This window comes from Penicillium diatomitis (genome assembly GCF_028827545.1).
Source record: "Penicillium diatomitis strain IBT 30728 chromosome Unknown utg000005l_segment0_segment0, whole genome shotgun sequence".
In the NCBI taxonomy this organism is placed as follows: Eukaryota; Fungi; Ascomycota; class Eurotiomycetes; order Eurotiales; family Aspergillaceae; genus Penicillium; species Penicillium diatomitis.
The window spans coordinates 1927697-1947080 of record NW_026623177.1 but is presented as its reverse complement, the minus strand read 5'-3'; the positions used below and the strand labels follow the sequence as shown (position 1 = coordinate 1947080).

At 51.9% G+C, this 19384-nt stretch overlaps 4 protein-coding genes across 4 annotated transcripts; 3 read left to right on the top strand and 1 right to left on the bottom strand.

Moving 5' to 3' along the window:
- Positions 1-419: 419 nt before the first annotated feature.
- N7539_005280 (uncharacterized protein) lies at positions 420-1856 on the bottom strand (the record flags this gene model as incomplete). Its single annotated transcript, XM_056934882.1, has 1 exon — positions 420-1856. One exon carries the CDS (start codon positions 1854-1856, stop codon positions 420-422), a length of 1437 nt encoding a protein of 478 aa, XP_056790076.1.
- Positions 1857-3821: 1965 nt separating this feature from the next.
- Positions 3822-6722, top strand: rfeF (uncharacterized protein; the record flags this gene model as incomplete). The annotated part of the gene is made up of 7 exons (XM_056934881.1): positions 3822-3827; positions 3949-4110; positions 4232-4294; positions 4705-5070; positions 5203-6100; positions 6181-6248; positions 6330-6722. The coding sequence occupies 7 exons, from the start codon at positions 3822-3824 to the stop codon at positions 6720-6722; spliced, it is 1956 nt and encodes a 651-aa protein (XP_056790075.1).
- Positions 6723-9873: 3151 nt separating this feature from the next.
- N7539_005278 (aminophospholipid-translocating P4-type ATPase DNF3) lies at positions 9874-14811 on the top strand (the record flags this gene model as incomplete). Its single annotated transcript, XM_056934880.1, has 1 exon — positions 9874-14811. The coding sequence occupies one exon, from the start codon at positions 9874-9876 to the stop codon at positions 14809-14811; it is 4938 nt and encodes a 1645-aa protein (XP_056790074.1).
- Positions 14812-17082: 2271 nt separating this feature from the next.
- N7539_005277 (glycosyltransferase family 31 protein) lies at positions 17083-18573 on the top strand (the record flags this gene model as incomplete). The annotated part of the gene is made up of 1 exon (XM_056934879.1): positions 17083-18573. The coding sequence occupies one exon, from the start codon at positions 17083-17085 to the stop codon at positions 18571-18573; it is 1491 nt and encodes a 496-aa protein (XP_056790073.1).
- Positions 18574-19384: the final 811 nt, after the last annotated feature.

Sequence of the window (19384 nt, the reverse complement as noted above, 5' to 3'; positions counted from 1 at the left end):
ACGTCAGTGCTCTATATTTGAATTGGTCGCCTTCTGTAGTCATACACCAAGTCTTCATCGAAATTGCACGACAGTCAAAAGGAAGCAGGGCCTTGTTTTTTTTCCCTCCCTTGAGAGATCTGGTTGAGGATCTGGGTTTGTTTCCTCTCTGAGTCAGGGGAGCCCGTTTCCAATGTGACGTGATTCAGTGACAAAGGGATCCATGTCCACCTTGATATAGATAGAAAGGTCAACCCTTTCAAGAATCGCAGTCACGAGAGAAAGCCCGGTACACTGTCTTTCAGCTTACAATGATCCGAACAGATAGAGAGGGATTCGTATTCAGTAAAGTAAATGCGAGGGAATCAACAGAGCCCACGAGACCAAAAAGCAAAATCATAAACATCATCAATCGTCGACCATCAAACTTCTCCCACCCATCAGCCCAAAGGCGTTCGAATCGTACCACACTGGCGATCGTAGTGGTCAAATATCATATGCATTATCTTGAGATCATCTGTCGCATCATTGAGACTGGTTTTGGGCCGGACCTTGAGGTCTTTCAGATCAGAAGTCGCAGCGCCCGTGAGTTGCGCGTGCATGGCTAGGAACTCCTGTTCGTAGACTTCGTTGGCGGTATTGACGTATTCGGTGCGCTTCAGACGGAGTTGTTCAGGGACTGGCCTGTTGCCGTTGGCGTCTGATATCCCGTTCCCCATGTTCACGTCGGTGTCGCCGTCTGCGTCTGTGCCATGATCGACGGTCTCCACCACGACCCTGGCCACGATAGAAGACCTGTTCATCTCGCTTGGATGACTCAGTTGATAACTGAACGAGATAGTCTTGTTCAGCCCATAGACCGTCAAATGGGCATCTGATCTCGGCACGCCGTCTACCCCCGCTTCATAGAACAGAGTAAACGGCTGGCTCGCTCCACGGGAAGATGACACTGACCCGTCTTTGTAATGGAACATGGCGTTGTAGAAGGGCTTGATAATAGAGACGTGAGAGACTGCGTCGGGAAACCCGAACGATTCCTGGATCAGAGAGAAATCATGGCTCCCGGACGTGCCGATGAAGTGGCAGAGGGCTTCACGGTCTGCGGTAGCTTCGACCTTGGGCCCAAAGATGTCGGCGAGCACAGCGTGCATATGTTTGGGAAGGTGGCGATGGGAAAGTGGGATTGAGGATGAGGATGAAGATGAGGGTTTTGGTCTGGATGGGATATTGATGTCGATGGTGTCGGTCGCATGATTGATGGTACCCTCATCGCTTGCTTCGGGTTTGGTAGTGGTAGTAGCTCCGAGGGAGCGTGGGTTGATATTGCTTACGTCTGGAGTGGACGCAAACCCGGTTATGTTCCGGCATCGAACATAGTGTATTATTTCCAGGCTCGCAAGCTCCCTCTTGAAGACTTCAGTGAAGCAGGGCGCATAGCGACGTGCACAACTAATGAAGAACTGAGGACGCGAGCAGTCTGAGCTGAGCGCTGAATGAGACGAGGTGTCTGATGACTTGTGGTCGTCACCGAGGGCCGCTCGTATCTGACTCAAAGTGCTCGGGCTCAGGCTAAGAGGAGTTTTGACCATGACATGTTTGCCGGCTTGGAGAGCGGCAATGGTGTAGGGCTCATGTTGACGGAAGGGGAAGAGATTGATGATGAGGTTGACCTCGGAGTTTTGAATGACTTCTTCTGGAATGGCGGTGACGCGCGGAGAAGAAGACCCCTGTTGGATAGATAGAGCAAGCTCTTTGGTGTCGGCATGGACGATGGTGAGTGCGTAGTGTTGACTAAGGGACGAAAGAATGCCCACATAGATGGGCTCTGTGGCCGGGGTGAGGCCGAGAATTCCGACTTTCAGCACCGTGGTCGCCATGGGTGGGGGGCTCCGTTACTGAGCGATATCCGAGATGAGAAGAGAGGAAAGTGAGCAAAGAATGCGTTGTTCAGAAAGAGAGAGAGGGACAGAATCAAGCCTTCAGCCCGGTCTCGATAGATGTAGCGGTCAGGAAACGAAGAGCGGACAGTCACAAATAGTCATGAAGGACCAGACAACGCTTGCGAACCCAATTTGGAATCAAGGTCGAAAACGAGGCAAATGGGGATTCCAAATGATACTTCCGGCATTCGTCTCCTCCACCAACTTTCGGAATTGGAGTTTAGCCTTATATACCACCGCCTCATACAGATATGCTTCGCCCTCTTATCGTTTCAATTGGCGCTTATCGCGGGCATCCTTGCATCAATCGATCATAGCTCGTTGATAGTTGATATGACATCACCGGCTCTAGCGGCACTGCGGTCACCATTGGGATACACGATCGTGAGCAATCAAGATTTTCTAACACGCTAGTTGCCAATTCACAGGACCGCTGCTGTTGGTTCGAATGATTTGGCTTGTCAGAAGAGGCCGTGGCGCTTCGATCCCACGGCTTGCGAGTACGGGTGTTTAGCTTCTGCATTACCGAAGCCACGGGATTGTGGCCTAATCAGGCTAATTCGTGTAAGTGGTTCTTTGCTTCCAAGTACAGCGAATAATGAGAGTGTTTGGGTACAATTGTACGCTGTTGGAACTCCTCCAGAAGGTGGTAGCTGGCTCGTTGGCGATGCCCTCTCGCCAGTACGTGTATATGTATTGTGGACAGCTTGAGGAACGGCCAGGGTCAGGGTATGCTTTTGAAGCAAATTGAGAGACTGAATAGACGCTGAGAGGCTAAACGCAAGAGGTCTATTATAGATGAAGCAGCCTGAGCTACATTCCACCTCAGAGTCGGACATACCCTTTATGGAAGAAATAGTATCAATGGTAGGATGTGTCTTATTCCATTACTTATTGTAGTAAACCTCCGATGCATATATGGCACATGGCACATGTACACCAGAAAATGAATCCGTGATCGATGTCCAATCCGGAGTGTACTACTGAAGGGCTTCCCCAGCTTCTCGAAGATCAAGTGGGGTCCAAAGGGGGCGTGGATCTCTGCATGCGCCATCCGCCATCCGCCATCCGGTCTTCCGAGCTATGCAGCAATGCAGTCAAAGGCAGTATGACTGGGAGCTCGACGTAAACAGGAGCTACTCGCTCGCCACTCCTGCTGGGGCTCAGGAAACAACTCCGCCCATATCTGGACAAACATCATAGACTATAGCCACCCACTAGGCGAGTCGGGACACAGCAATCTATGCCTGCGGTCGGCTCGTCGGGAGAATACCAGCCTGAAAATGACACGGGAAATCATCTTATTTCAAGAGATATACGTCAGACAAGGTACGCGAGCAATCACTGCAGTTATTGTAGCAAGTGTATATTCAGCAGGTTAGTAGTAGTAGTAGTAGTAGTAGTAGTAGTAGTAGTAGTAGTAGTAGTAGTAGTAGTAGTAGTAGTAGTAGTAGCAGCTGCAGTACTACTATAGAGGATGGACGACGGTACTATAGACATGCACTTGCTTATCAGCTTGCACGGTACCTCGACGGGCAATTCCCCCGTGACAGAATCAAAGTGCAGCGAGTGAACGATTCTGTCTTGACTCATATCATCCGGACTGGTCAGTCCGTCTTACAGTGGCAGACTTGAAGACTTAGGTGAGATTCCCGTGCGATGTCTGTACCTTGCACCCCCAACTTCCAAAAGTAACCGGGGTTAAATGGATTGCCAAGCTAGATTGGGTTCGAAGTTCGAACCCACTTTGCTCTCAGCCTCCGCCCTAAACCCCATCTGGTTCGGTTCGAGCCTGGTGATGCTGTCCCCATCCCCAGGCATCAGCGGGGCTCCTTTTGTCTCGTTAGACAGCATCTTGTCCACTCTCCCTCGAGCGTCTTCAAGGACCATCTCCTTCTCAACATGGGTGTAAGTAATAAGTATTTGACATTCTCTTTCGCCCACCTATTTGGACACCTACCTTCGCTCTTCTTGGAGGCATTCTCAAACTAAGGACCACTGACCCCGCATATTACCTCCCCAACACTAGTTTGCCGCAAAGCTTGCCGCTGCACAGCAGAATCAACAGAGCCAACAAAATCCCGCCATGTCGTCAAATACAGGCAGTGCTCCAGGTGCCTACAGTGGTGCACCTCCTTCGGGATATACTGGAGGGCCTCCGCCTCCAGATGCACTCCGACCGGGTGGCCATGTAAGTCATGTTCTCTCTGAAATTTCTCTCATCTAATTGTTGTCCCTCGATGCCCTGTCTACCCCGCGCGACGTCATCTCCAAAACATTCTTGCTGATGACGAGCGTCTCAACACGTGCAGCAGCAGCAACAACCACCCTCTGCATACCAGGCATACCCGGGATCACCTGCGCCTCAAGGATCGGTAAGTGCGTGACTTTGCTGGTGTCAAGAAGTTTCAAAAAGAAAAAAAGCGTACCAGCGATCTTGAATCTCGCTATCTTCAGTCTCTCTCTCTCTCTCTGCTCCTTGTTGTTATTGAACATTTTGCCCCTCTCCACTGGTGCTTGTGTACCCGCAGTACCCCTCCATCAGTGATCTTTCTGTCTGCTTTGCGCATCTCCCTTTTTACACACACACACACCCTCTCTCTCTCTCTCACTCTCTCTCCACTTTCCCCGCCATCGATCATCGACGGATTTCTTCCACCGGACACTTTTCAACACTGTCGTCATTCTTCATCATCTTCATCTTCTTCCATTCACCATGTCGGGTCATTATCAACGTCCAGGCCAACAACCTCCATATGGTGGCTCACCTGCTCCATCATACCAGCCATACAACAATAATGCGCCCTCTCCTGCGCCGTACTCGCAGCAGCCGCCTCAACAGCCGCCCGCCGGCTACCCCGCATACCAGCAGCAGCAACCACCATCGCAGCAAGGCTACAATCGCCCTCCGCCGCCACCTCCTCAAGGTCAGCCCTATGGTTCAGCCCAGTCGCCTTATCCGGGCCAACAATCTCCCTACCCAGGCCAGTCACAGTCGCCTTATCCGGGCCAACAGCCACCGTATGCAGGAACACACTCTCCATACCCCGGACAATCTGGACAGCAACCTCAGTCGCCCTATCCAGGTCAACAGCCACCTTATTCTGGATCGCACTCTCCGTATCCTGGACAACAACCTCCATCTTCCTATGTACACAAAGCCCCCCTTTCCTTGCGACGCCTCAGCCTTGTTCAATTTGCGCTCATGATATTTTTGCTTCTTTGACAATTTACAACTTGGACCTGCTTTGGGTTCGATCCAATAGCTAACTTCTATACACAGAATCAGCCACAGTACCCTCCTCGCCAGGGTGCTCCCTATGGTCAACCTGCGCCCTCCCCCGGACCTCCCGGCGGACAATCCTATGGTCCTCCGGGCGGTCCTGGAGGTCAATATGGGCCTCCCGGGGGTGCACCGGGCGGCCAGGGTGGTCCAGCCACCCCCCAGCAAGTCGATGCGTACCGTCGTGTGCTAGACGATACCATTCGTGAGAAGCAACTGCAGAGATTCTATCCTCCAGGCTCCCCTGCTCTCGAGGGTCTTGTACAATTTCTCGCACACGAAGCACCCTCTCGCTTGCAGCGCATTGTGCATGAACTCAATGTGCCCATGGAGGTGGCCACTGATTTGATGAAGCTGGCCCTCTTCGACACCGTCCTCTACGTAGATGACAGTGGCTCCATCGAATTCGAGGAGAAAGGTCTTCGTAAGGAACAGCTTCGTCAGATCTTGGGCATCGTGGCCACCGTTGCCTCCAATTTTGATCGGGATGGCATCGAGGTGCGCTTCATGAACTCGTCCGAGGAGGGTCATGGAATCAAGAACCCGGACGATGTCGAGCGACTCGTCTCTCGCGTCCGCTTTTCCGGCTTGACACCTCTTGGCACCAGTCTGCGCCAGAAGGTCGTCGATCCCCTCGTGATCGGCCCGGCTCGATCGGGCCGTCTGCAGAAGCCGGTCTTGATCATCACCATCACGGACGGCCAGCCCGCGGGTGAGGCCCATAGCACCGTGCGAGACACCATCAGCTACGCCGTCAATGAGATGCAACGGGCGCAATACGGCACGGGGGCCGTCTCTTTCCAGTTCTCGCAGGTCGGTAATGACACTCGTGCTCGGGATTTCCTCTCCGATCTGGACGAGGATCCTGAGATTGGTCAATTGATCGATTGTACTTCGAGTCAGTGAACCCCTTTGACTTTCTCGTTTCCTCGACCCTCTCGAGCTCCTGGACTGAGACTAACACAATCATCATTGCAGACTTTGAAGTTGAACAGGACGAAATGTCTCGGGCTAACCCCCCAGTACACCTGACTCGTGAGCTTTGGGTACGTCATAAGCCCTTGTGAAACCTCTGTCAAGTAGGACGTGCGGGGAAAAGCTTTGCTAATTCATACTCCTCTGTATAGTGCGCCAAACTTATGCTCGGTGCGATTGACAGCTCATACGACACCAAAGATGAACAGGGCAGCCGACAGAGTGGACCTGGTGGTTCTGCTCCTGTTCCCCCTCCCGGCCAGTATGGCGGCGGTGGTGGTTATGGCCAGGGCCCTCCTCCCCCGCAGGGTGGTCCCTACGGCGGTCCCTACGGCGGTCCTCCACAGGGCTATCCGCCGCAACAGTACGGCCAGCAACCCGGTTATCCTCCGCAACAGCAGCAGCCTCCTTACCCCGGGGGTGATCGTGGACATGGCCAACCTCAGTCTTATGGCGGAGGTTATGGTGGCCCGCCACCACCCGGTGGCCCAGGCGGATATCCCCCGTCTGGTGGCTACGGCCAGCCCCCACCCCGTCGCTACTAGTCTACAGTTGGGAAAACATGACGCAGCCTCGACGAGAAGCTTCCAGAGCGATGTGGATTGGAAATGTGGGCTTTAATGCCGTCTTTCAGTCCACTTGGGCGGGTCATTTCAGACACGAGCAAAGTCCTTTACCTGAGGGTTGGTGATAATATGATACCACACTCGGATTCCTTCGATTCTATTATTATGACTTGAACGAGGAGTCCGTTTTTTTCCCCAAATCACGTCGATACATTTTTTTTTTCAAATTGTATTGTTTATATTGTCCTCGCGTTTCTGAAGCGCAAACCTCGTTGTGTCATTCAAGACTGGTCAAGGGCTGGTCGCATATGTCACTTGTGCATTTGTATGGAGAAAGGATCATAGATGAGGGTTCTCTCTAATAGTCTCGTCAATCCTCAACTCTTCATAGATGCTGCATCTTGGCTTGGCTTCATCGATGCAAGCCCGATCGACTGCGATGAGGCTTCTATTTTCGAAAGATCTCGCAGCGGTCACGAGTCCACGAGTCCACGAGTCCATACTCCGGGACAGGCAGTAATTCAAGTGGTAGCGTTCCCGTTCCCGTACCCGTACCCGTACCCGGAATGTGAATCCCAGGTTCGTCTGGCGACAAGTTGGAGGATACGGCCTGATCGGAGCAGCGATAGCTCCAGGGATAACAGACGGGACGTCGCCCCAGCACGTAATCACGAAGACGAGGAGCAGAGCGATCGGTGACCTTTATGTCGTGGAAATAATAATCTGCGTATCGGTGTTACTAGTGAGTCGTGACTGTTTTTGGGTGGGGAGGAATGGTTGTCCAGGACTGAAGGCAGTGGCACTGGATGGCCGAGTGACCAGAGTCCTGGCTGTCCTTCGGCTGAGGTAGGGAATAGGGATAATGGAAGCGTAGGTTGTGTGGTACTAGGTTATTAGGTACTCGATAGTAAGTTGGGCTAGTGGGCACTTTAGGCTCCAGCATATTTAAACTCCAAATACTACGGGTACTATTAACCGCTGTACTGCAAACTTGGCAAAGTGCAAAGCCTGCGTCTGAGACGCAGTGGCGGCGTTTTGTATGATTCTGTCAAACATTTAGTTGTCGTCGTCGTCGTCGTAGCAGTAGCAGTAGTATATTCAATCTCTCTCCCCGACTCTCCGACACCACTGTACGTTTACAGAGCTTCCATGGTCTACATGATCAAGTGACGACTCAACAGATTCACAAGTTGGAAGCATGATTGGCTTGGACTTGAAAAGAAGACAACCCCGGTCCAGTCCACTCTCCACGAGTTCACCACTTTACAGAGGTTCAAGCGCTCCAGACTACCTGGGGAGGCAATCGAGACCGAGTGGGTCAATTCTCCTCCCGTGGACTTGGAAGAGCGATTGGGATTTGAGAGCCGGCATTAAAGGTGGGTTTGGTTTCTACGCGTGGAGGTCAGAGTCCATGCAAGTCCTTGCCAAGTGAAGAGTTGGAACTTAGTAGTTAGTGTACTGGTGTCTGTCTTGGGGGGCGAAGTTGATCCGGAGTTGTGGATGAGGACGTGCTGGGTGGTACTTCTGGTAAGTCACTGAGTTACCTCAGCCTCCTAGGAGTAGCAGTGTCTTCAAGTCTTGTCCATGGATCGTGACGGTCGCAGGTTGGTTCTGGAAGGTGTCATGGTAGGAGGAAGGCTTCGAGGAACTTTCTCTTTCGTTTAGAGGGCTTGGGGGGTTTTTTGGCCTGATCCAGTTGTTACTGTTCATAGTTCATACTTCATACCTGTCATACTAACTTGGGAAGATGTTGGTCTAGATGGTACAAGTACAAGAGTCACTGTGACTGGAGTGTTGGATACTTAAGTACCTCTACTACCTTAGTAAGTACTGAGTCTCCTGACCTGTCCACCCATGTGCGAACAGGGTCTTTTCCAATAGGCTTCTTGCGTTGACCCTTGGAGAGCTGCTCGTACGCTGCAGCGAGAATAAGTCATCTTGCAACTAGAATAGCAACCAAGTAGGAAAGAGTAGTGAAGTTCATGAACTACTACTAGGCGACCAGGCTGGTGGGCGGTGCTCCAACGATAGACTGCGAGTGGAAATGCTTTCTCCATCGACCGCGTTGCACGCTCCACATCCCTAAAGTTAAACCTCTTTCACAGAGTCAAAATCCTAAAAGTCTCGGGTTCGATGGACCCCAAATTCGCCTCTCTTCGTTTTCGGGAAGAACCTCAACCAGAGTTGGCCTGACTCTCCAGACAATTGACTTTTGGAGGGGCTTGGGTCCCATGTACCGCACTCCAGGACTAAGAGGATGCCTGGGTTGTTGTACGTACTCTTTCGCCCCTAATCAAGCCATGTAGTACATGGAGGATTACCCAAAACGGTGGTCGCGAGAGTTCCTGAACCACTGTTCTTTTTCTCTCAAGGAAAACCGTAGGCATCTGCGCTTCCACATCCATCAAACTCTTGTCTTTCTCTGGCTTGCGGAAAAGGAAAAAAAAAGTGTCTGCCTTGTCTGCGGCTCGAGTCTCTGCAAGTGTCTGCAGTTCCCAAGAACAAGCCGCCTCACGCTCGTCTCGTCGGTTTCGGGCATCTTGCCGCATCCGGTCTGGCCACAGCCTCCTACACGCTGTCTCCAGTTGAGAAAGGCCCCCCGGGCGCTTGTGTTGTATGTATACAGTTGGTGTTTCACTTTCGACTGTGATGTTGCTCTTTTTCCTCTCTTTCCATGAACCCTGATGTGTTGTAAACAGTCAAACTCAACGCTTTTACCGAGATTTGGATGCGAAACTAATAAGATACTGTGTTGGACAGCTCGCGTTCATTGAATCTGTTCATTGAGGAGATCCAGATTTGCGACCGAACGGCTTCATTTTTAAGGAGCCGCAAGTTTCCCAGACAAACGACGATTGTTCATGGCCCTGTCGACAACTCCCATGGCCTAACTGAAAGCATGAGCGTGATCCTCGCTGTCTACCATCTCGACGTCTTGCGATACAATTTCGTCATCGATCGCTGATCTCCGGCCGACGCAGACTTACAAGAAGAAGCAAGGATCGTCATCGGTCCCAACGGTCGCACAGCAGGCACAGGTTCTTTGGTCATGTCGAGCTCAAACAACACGCCTTCAGATGGCAGCTCGTACTCGGCGGATCATACCCATCATTCAAGTCAATCAGATCCCATGCGTCGGTCGTCGCTCGCTGCGGCTCAGAATTCGCCCGAGAATGCGGTCGCTGGCGATCGCTCGTCACAGCAGTACCACGTGCGCTTCTCGACCGACGAGCCGACCGTCACTCTCCCCCAACCGTCCTCGTCCCCCACCGACCGACGGCCGGACTCGCGAGGTCTGACAGTCGACACTGCGCTGACGCCCCCGACGACGGGCCTTTCACCACGATCTCCAACTTCACCTTTCACACCTCTGAGCCCGGACTCGGCCGCCACCCCATCGCGACCGCGGAACCGCGGGTATTCGCTTCGACGCTCGATCTTCAACAAGACCTTTCAGGCACAGGATGAAATCGCCGATGTAGAATTGAGCGAGCCAAAGGCCGGGTCATGGAGGAATCAAGAGGCAGGGACGTCAATCGCAACCAGGGCGGTGGACGAGTTCACTGCCAAGCACCCGGAGAATGAACTGAGATCCGCGCCAACGGCCACAATCGAATGGGTCAAGGAGGAATCGTCGAAATACCCTCCTTCGCGTTCGGAAGGCCCAGTACAAGAAGTGTATCTGACGGACACGCGAAGCAAATGGGCCCAGAAGAAGACTGCCGCAAGTGCGCTCGTCAGTCGTGCAGAGACGCTGCTGACAGTGATTCAAAGATTCATTCTCCGAATCAAGGACATTCCGCCCACGAAAGATGGTCGACACATTGATCTCAACCCGTCTCTTGTGGACACTCTCGTTGATGAGCGCACGGGCAAGCCGTATTGCGCCAATTGGATCCGATCAAGTCGGTACAGCTTCTGGAGTTTCTTTCCCCGGCAACTGTTCGCGCAATTCACCAAATTGGCCAATTTCTACTTCCTCATCGTGGCCATTTTGCAGATGATCCCCGGGCTGAGTACGACGGGAACGTTCACGACGTTTGTCCCTCTGTTAATCTTTGTGGGAATTTCTATGGGCAAGGAAGGGTTCGATGATTGGCGGCGATATCGTCTGGACAAGGAGGAGAATAATCGGTTTGCACGTGTGCTTCGTCCCGGCCAGACGCCGGTCTTCGATGGTGCCTCTATTGCAACTGGTGCTCACGGCTGGGTGGATGTGAAGTGGCAGGATATTCGCGTTGGAGATGTGATTAAGCTTGAACGTGACCAGCCTGTTCCCGCCGATTTCGCCCTTCTCCATGCCGATGGCCCCAATGGGGTTGCCTATATCGAAACGATGGCACTGGACGGTGAGACGAACCTGAAGAACAAGCAACCCTGTCAGGCTGTTTCCAAGGTCTGTGCCACAGTCGACGATATGGTTTGCAATTCCTTGCATTTCGTCGTGGAGGATCCCAACATCGATCTTTATAAATTCGACGGCCACGTCACCGTCAATGGCCAAGAGAAGCTGCCGTTAACCAACAACGAGATTGTGTATCGCGGCAGCATTCTTCGCAACACCGACAGCGCACTCGGCATGGTGATCTACACCGGCGAGGAGTGCAAGATTCGCATGAATGCCAACAAAAACCCACGCATCAAGAAGCCAGCCCTTCAAGCCAAGGTCAATCGCGTGGTCGTGATCATCGTGCTCTTGGTTGTCACTCTCGCGGTGGCCTGTACTGTTGCCTACAAGTACTGGGCACAGGATGTGGAACGCTATTCCTGGTATATCAGTGATGCGGCCGTCTCCTACGGTCCGATCTTCACCTCCTTCCTGATCATGTTCAATACCATGATTCCCATCTCTCTGTACGTGAGCATGGAAATCGTCAAGGTCGTGCAGATGCTTCTGCTGAATGATATTGACATGTACGACCCTGAGACCGATACGCCGATGGAAGCGCGCACGTCAACTATCAATGAGGAACTCGGTCAGATCAGCTACATTTTCTCGGACAAGACCGGCACTCTGACCAACAACTCAATGCGCTTCCGCAAGATGAGCGTGGCGGGTACTGCGTGGCTGCACGATCAAGACCTGCAGGAGGAAGCGGCCCACGAGGGGGAAAAACTCATCCACAAGAAGCGCAATCTCAAGGGGAAGAAGGCTGCCAGGAGAAAGTCCACTGCCTCAGATCTCCTTACCAGTCTTGCCCGTCTGTCCAACGTATCTGCAGCTGCCGAGCAGGAGCGTCGAAATGGACAATCGGTCCCGTATCGAACCGTGGAGATGCTGGAGTATATTCAGCGCAAGCCATTTACTGTTTTCGCCCGAAAGGCGAAACTCTTGCTACTGGCCATGGCCTTGTGCCATACCTGCATTCCGGAGGAAGATGTTGAGACTGGTGAGATTTCTTTCCAGGCCGCCTCGCCCGACGAATTGGCTCTTGTGATGGCTGCACAGGATCTGGGTTACCTGGTCACTGACCGGCAATCAAACACTCTCACTATCCGCACTTACCCGAACGGTGTGAATGAGCCTGCGGTGGACGAAGTGTACGAAGTTATGGATGTCATCGAGTTCTCGAGCAGCCGAAAGCGCATGTCAGTCGTCGTCCGCATGCCAGACAAGCGTGTCTGCCTGTTCTGCAAAGGCGCCGATACTGTCCTGATGCGTCTGCTAAAGAGAGCTGAACTGGCTCATGAGAAGGCTACGCAAATCGAGCGTCGAGCCAGCAAACGCAAGGCTGCTGAAGCGAGCTCGGTGATTCGTCGGAACAGTGAATACCAGAGCCGCAAGGACAGCGGCGTTCGAAACAGCCTGAGTCGGCCCAGTATGAGTCGTTCTAGTTTCGCTCACCGTCAATCGTCAGTCTCTGGCCATCACGCTTCATCTGTGCGCGAAAGTATCGATCTTTGGCTCCGCGACCGTGAGAATGAGGGGAGAACGCCCAATCGCGAAAGTGAGAGCATGTACTACAGCCCTCGGCCTTCAGCTCAAATGGGCCGTCACTCCACGGCTCTGTCGGACTCTGGTAATTCCAGCCAGGAGGATGAGGACGACGATTGTGACCTGGTGGAGGAGGCGCTTGTCGTGGACGAGGCTGCGGTGTTTGAACGCTGTTTCCAGCATTTGAATGATTTTGCGACTGATGGGCTCCGCACCTTGCTGTATGGCCATCGTTTCCTGGACGAGAGCACGTATCAAAACTGGAAAACTGCGTATCACAATGCCTCTACTAGTATCGTGGATCGTCAGCAGAAGATTGAGGAGGTTGGTGAACAAATTGAGACTCAACTTGAACTGACAGGCGCCACTGCGATCGAGGACAAGTTGCAAAAGGGTGTGCCCGAGGCTATCGACAAGCTGCGGCGCGCAAATATCAAATTGTGGATGCTGACTGGTGATAAACGCGAGACGGCCATCAATGTCGGGCACGCCTGTCGTCTGGTCAAGGACTACTCTACATTGACTATCCTCGATCAGGAGAACGGCGATGTGCAGGAGAAGATCGTTGATCTCACCTCCGATCTGATTCACAACAAAGTGGCTCATTCCGTCGTGGTGGTTGACGGTCAAACACTCTCCGAGATTGAGACTGACCAAGTCGTTCGAGACCAATTCTTCCAACTTGCGATTCGGGTTGACTCGGTCATCTGTTGTCGTGCCAGTCCCAAGCAAAAGGCATTTTTGGTCAAGTCGATCCGTACACATGTCAATGACTCGATCACGCTGGCTATCGGTGATGGTGCCAACGACATCGCCATGATCCAGGAGGCTCATGTTGGTATTGGCATTACTGGTAAAGAGGGACTACAAGCGGCGCGCATTTCGGATTACTCCATCGCGCAGTTCCGCTTCCTCGTGAAGTTACTCTTGGTCCATGGTCGGTGGAACTACGTCCGTGTCTGCAAGTATACTCTGGGCACTTTCTGGAAGGAAATGCTCTTCTACCTGACGCAGGCTTTGTACCAGCGCTGGAATGGATACACCGGTACCTCGCTCTATGAGCCGTGGAGTCTGAGCATGTTCAATACCCTCTTCACTTCACTGTGTGTAATTTTCCTGGGTATTTTCACCAAGGACCTTTCTGCATCGACCTTGCTCGCTGTACCCGAACTCTACAGCAAGGGCCAGCGGAATGGTGCCTTTAACATTCGACTTTACCTTGGTTGGACCTTCATGGCTGTCTGCGAAGCCATGATCATCTTCTTTACCATGTACGGTCTCTTCGGCATGGTTCAAATCAACCCATCCGACATCGATACCTTCTCTCTTGGACTGCTCACCTTCACCGCCTGTGTCGTGGTCATCAACCTCAAGCTGCAAGTCCTGGAGGTTCACAACAAGACCTGGCTCTCCTTGCTTGTCGTCATCATTTCGGTCGGTGGCTGGTTCCTTTGGAACATGATCCTCTCCAAGCAATACAAGATGTCTTCCGGCAAAGGTGTCTACGCCGTCCCTGGCAATTTCCTCAATCACGTCGGACACAACCTACTCTTCTGGGTTGTGCTACTTTTATCTGTCGCGGCCGTCCTCCTCTTCGAAATAACTGTCTCCACTCTTCGTGCTCTATTTTTCCCCACAGATGTCGACGTCTTCCAGGAATACGAGCAGGATCTTGAGATCCGCAAGCGGTTCGAGGAAGCTTCCGCCTCGGAGCTCCAACAAGGCTGGGATCGTGGTACCAAGAAGTCATCTCTCGAACTCGCACGCGAAGCTGCGGATGAGCTCGCTGAGATGAATGCCCGTGAGCAACATGTTCAGGAATTGCTGTCTCGTCCTCGCGTGATGACCTATACCAAGCCCGTTGCTTATGAAGTGGAGGTGGAAGGTTACTCTAGTGGCAATGCCGGTGCCATGTCACCACCGTCACCGCCAGCAGCAGCATCTTCATCAATTAGTCACAAGGACAGCAAGACCGCACTTGGTACTGGTCCTGTGTCTGGTCCACAGACTGAGGTAATCTCCCAGTCTGAGCCCATGTCTCCGACCGAATCGTGTGCGCCGCGCCGATCAGTCGAGATTCAAGAGTTGTTCAGCCGAGGATTTGGTTCCATTCGAAAGGGCAATCTGAAGTGAGCTTGGCAGGCGGTAATCTCGTTATTATCGGTCTGTCTCCGTCTCTCGTTTCTACTTGTTCCCCGTTCGTGTAAAGTGATTCTTTTCCTCCCTTTGAGCGTGTCTTTTCTACCTTTGCTTCTTTTCACATCTTCGCCTTGCTCAGGCTATGATTGAGGGATTTCAACGAGGAGGTACCCCCTTCTCTCTCTCGGCGAAGTGCTACTGTCGGATTCCCAACTTTCCCCCATTGATCTCTATACAGCCTTGTCACTTTCCTCCCTGCTTCGCACTGTCTTTGACTATGACTTTTTTCCTGCATGCTTCCTGTCTAGTCTTCATATGGCCCCCTCTTGATACCCCCGACTCGTTCAGAGTCTGGCTTTGCTGGTTCGCTTCGTTCTCCTTGTTTTTGGGCTTTCCGTTATTGTTCTGGGGGATTTTGATCTCCCTCTATATGTACTACGGCTCTTGTGGTCGATATTGTGCATATCACACTGAAAGACCTGCTTATTGGAATTCTAGTCCTTGCTTTCACTGTAGTTTGAGTCGTAGGCTTTCTCCCCGACTTGGTCTTTGATGGTCTAGTCATGGAAATGTCAAATGTCAAGCTTCGAAGCTGATGAACGCGTTAAAGCACGAGGCTGAACTCGATTGGAAGTGGCCCCATCCCACGGCTGCATCCAGATGAATGCTGAGCCTAGTCTTCTTCCTTTCCTCCTCTACCCGATGAAGTCGCTCAGGACATACCGTAATGTATTGTACTTCCCTCGGTGATCTTGTCTCCGGTGATCACTGGAACACATTGGATTGAATTTCATTCTCGTAGCTGGGCCCAACATAATCCCATGCTGGTGAATGTTGGCGTCAAGGTTCCCTTTTCGTACACCTTGTGAAATTCCGTGGGCGATGGAGTCGGCTGAATCTACATTCACTCCAGTCAGCCAGCGGGAGGTACAGTAGGGCTGCTTCCAGGTTCGTAGTGGGCGCTGGGTAGGTCACGCGGGAAATATATTTGTTTGCCTGGGACGGAATGCTTGGGCGACTGGCCAGTGATATTTATTTCCAACCATGGCTACAGTGGACGATATTGCCTCTATACCTTAGTGACTAGATACTAGCTTCGCATGCGAGAGACAAAGAGGTATAATAAACAAGATCTGAGCATCTAAATAGTCGAGCAGAGGAATCGTGCTAACTGCCCGTACCGTGCTTCGGAGCCCCGACTCACGCAGACAATTGGTCTTATAGTAGCAAAAAGTTCAACTGAATATGTAACGTAGGCAGACTCTTCCTTGCATCAGCTGTCTCCGTGGCGCAATTGGTTAGCGCGTCTGACTGTTAATCAGGAGGTTGGAAGTTCGAGCCTTCCCGGGGACGTCTGTTTTTGTGTTTTGTGCTTTTTCGAAAAATCCTGCCCTCCGACTACTTAGCATTTAGTGCCGATAACAGATCACCGCAATATGTGTGGTCCAGGGACATGCTATATTATCTTTTTGAACCTAGAGTTCAGCCGATCCTCAACCACGGAAGAGGCATGTCAGACCGTCTGCAAGTGACGTAGTACTTGATTGGGCTGGTCCATCATCCTATGAAAGCCGGGTACATCAACCGCCATGGACGTATCGAAACACGGCGTCAGCAGTAAATTGTCTATGTCAAATATTGTTTGTGACTTCTGCAATGAAAGCGGCCCTGATCGTCTTCCTTCATCAAGCCATCTCATATCGATCATGACGATTCATGTAGTTTTATTTGGCAGTTCATAGTTTCAAAGCCGGTCTACTTCCTTATTCTCCGTATCAGGAAAAGCCCGTGACCCACCGGCAGCGCCCTCTCTGCCAAGCGCCTGAGACTTGATAAGACTCTCGGCGCCCGCGCGTCGTATTGCCCATCTCCGCCTTTCCACATGCGGATCTCCTTCCGCTCCGAAGGGGAAAACCGATTCCTCCCTTCGTTCGTATTCTCTTCAAAGGCACCAGTGGCCAGCAACCGGAATTCCTCCTCGCTCCTGCAATGCTGAGTTACAGTTCACGCGAGTCACCCCCATTTGAGTCCATACGTCTGTCCATATGAGCTCCCGCTATACTCGAGCGTATACGTAAACGTCCCAAACCCACCTCGACGAAACCCGTTTCTGCCCACTTCCCGGCATTTCTGCCCGCCGCGATCCTCACGGTCACAACCCACCGGCACAAGCAGAGAGGCACAGCCAAGGACCTCCGCGGAAGCACAGCCCACGCGTCAGATACGAGATTGGAGGCACACCAAGGCGCAGCCACCCACTACATCATGTTGTGGAAGGGTGGAGATGGGCTTGCTTCCGCCTCGTGGGCCTGGAGGAAAATTGCACGCTTTGCAATTGCCTTTCTGGCCGTCCTTGGCGTATTGATTCTGCTGTGGCCCTCACGCGCCAGAGAAGCGCCCGCTGCTGCTGCGGCGCCTGCGGATGATGCAGGTCCCGTCCAGTCTAATTTCACAATCTCCCCCAATGTGAAATGTGATGTAGATCTGAAAATGCTAGACCGGTTTGGTGTTGAGAAGCTGGCTCAATATACGCGGCGGCGGATCGCGGTGACCTTTTCCGACGAGCAGGTGCCGATGCGACAACAGATGGATCAGCCCTTGCTGGAGGGTCAGACGCGCGGCGCAGCGAGTGGAGGTGAAAGCCCACACGAGCAAGCACTGGACGGCTGTACGATTCCCGCGCCGATTACCATTGTGACGCCTCGTCCTCCCAAGATGGCCGACGCGTCCCATATAGATTTCGGCGTGGCGACCTCCATTTCCCGACTGAATGAATCCCTGGATCAATTCGCACATTGGGCGGGATATACGCGCACGAGAATCTTTGCCATTGTCGAACCGATGGAGTCGGAATCCGATACAAGGGAAGGGATTGCCAATGTCAAGGCCAAGGCGGATAGTATTGGAATTAATTTGATCGTCTCGGAGTCAAAAGACGACTACCTTCATCGATACTTTGCGCTCGTCAGTCTCTTGGAAAAGAACTTGCGCGAAGCTACGCAATGGGCGTGCATTATTGACGACGACACATTCTTCCTTTCAATGCCAGCCCTGGTCCAGGCTTTGGGGGAGTATGATCACACGAAGCCCATGTACGTTGGCGGGTTGAGCGAAGGAATTCCTCAGATCAGCGAATTCGGAATCATGGCGTTTGGAGGCGCCGGTGTCTTTCTCTCGCGGCCATTGTTATCGATCCTCGGCACCGTGTACGAGGTATGTGAGCAGATGACCTGGACGGGAGACCGTCGTATTGCCCACTGTATCTATGATCACACCACGACCAAATTAACGGTGGATCACCGCCTGCGTCAACTCGACCTGTTGGACGATGCGTCCGGTTTCTTCGAATCTGGACGTGAACAGCCTCTGAGTGTTCACCATTGGAAATCTTGGTTCCACATGGACATGCCAAAGTTGAGCACCATCTCCGAAGTTTGCGGTCCATCTTGTCTACTGCGTCAATGGCAATTTAGCGATGGCTGGTTTCTGACGAATGGGTATTCGATCGTCAAATATGGATTTCCGCCAGCGCCAGACGACGTCAGTGTGGAAATGACCTGGAATCCGCTCAACGGCGCAACGATCGAGTCATATCTGCATGAACTGGGCCCGATTCGTCGCAAGGATGAGCATAAAATGAGTTACTTGCTGCAAGACTCGCAGATGGAGTCGGACGGCAGCGTCACGCAGTGGTATATTCTGCGTGACAAGATCCAGGGTGATCAGATTTTTGAGCTCACTTGGCAAAAACCATGAATGAATGATATGACTTTTGGCCGATAACTGGCATCTCAATGATATAATCCAGCATTTTTGGCCAGGGTGTTTTCAACCGGACGAGGGCTTATGACTCTCCATTCTATTTCTTTGTCGGTGGTCATGTTTTTATGTCTCTGTTTCTCCTTCTCAACCCTCCCCACCCCCTTCTCCCATTGTACATATAGGGGGGGGTGGGGGCTTTTTGTGGGAGGTCTCGCGATTTAACATTCAATCAGCGAAGAGCATGAGATGATCGTATGGTCTACGAAAGATTGCCTCCTCATTAATAATTCACATGAACATTGTGATTGCCGGAGCCTGTCGATTGATTGACTTGTTCTTGTTTTATGTTTCAATTCCTCTGGTATGGCGTATCTGCATATTTTCGTATCTGCATATTTGACTTGATAGAGTTCGTCTCCTTTTTATTCACACAAGCCATTCCACCACCTAACGTGTCAATTAGTCAAGACGGTGTATTTGAAATGAGCTGCCCATCAGACGCCAACTCCAGATTCCTCATCATGACATGAGCACAGGGAGGGTCACGAATCGCGAGGGCAATCCTACTTACATGCACTACATTGAATACGTTCAGTTATCAGGTGCGTGTAAATCCTGGGCTAGAGCTGTTATCAACAATGAGAATGGGCATGGCATCCCTTACACCTCATAAGCTAACCATCATTTTTGTGATCGAAAGCAACAAGATTCAAGAGTCTTACCGAATAAATACTATAACTCAGTCTCTCTTCTTCCCGTATCTACTTTAGTGAAAGACCACAAATTAATTATCAGGTTACGTAAC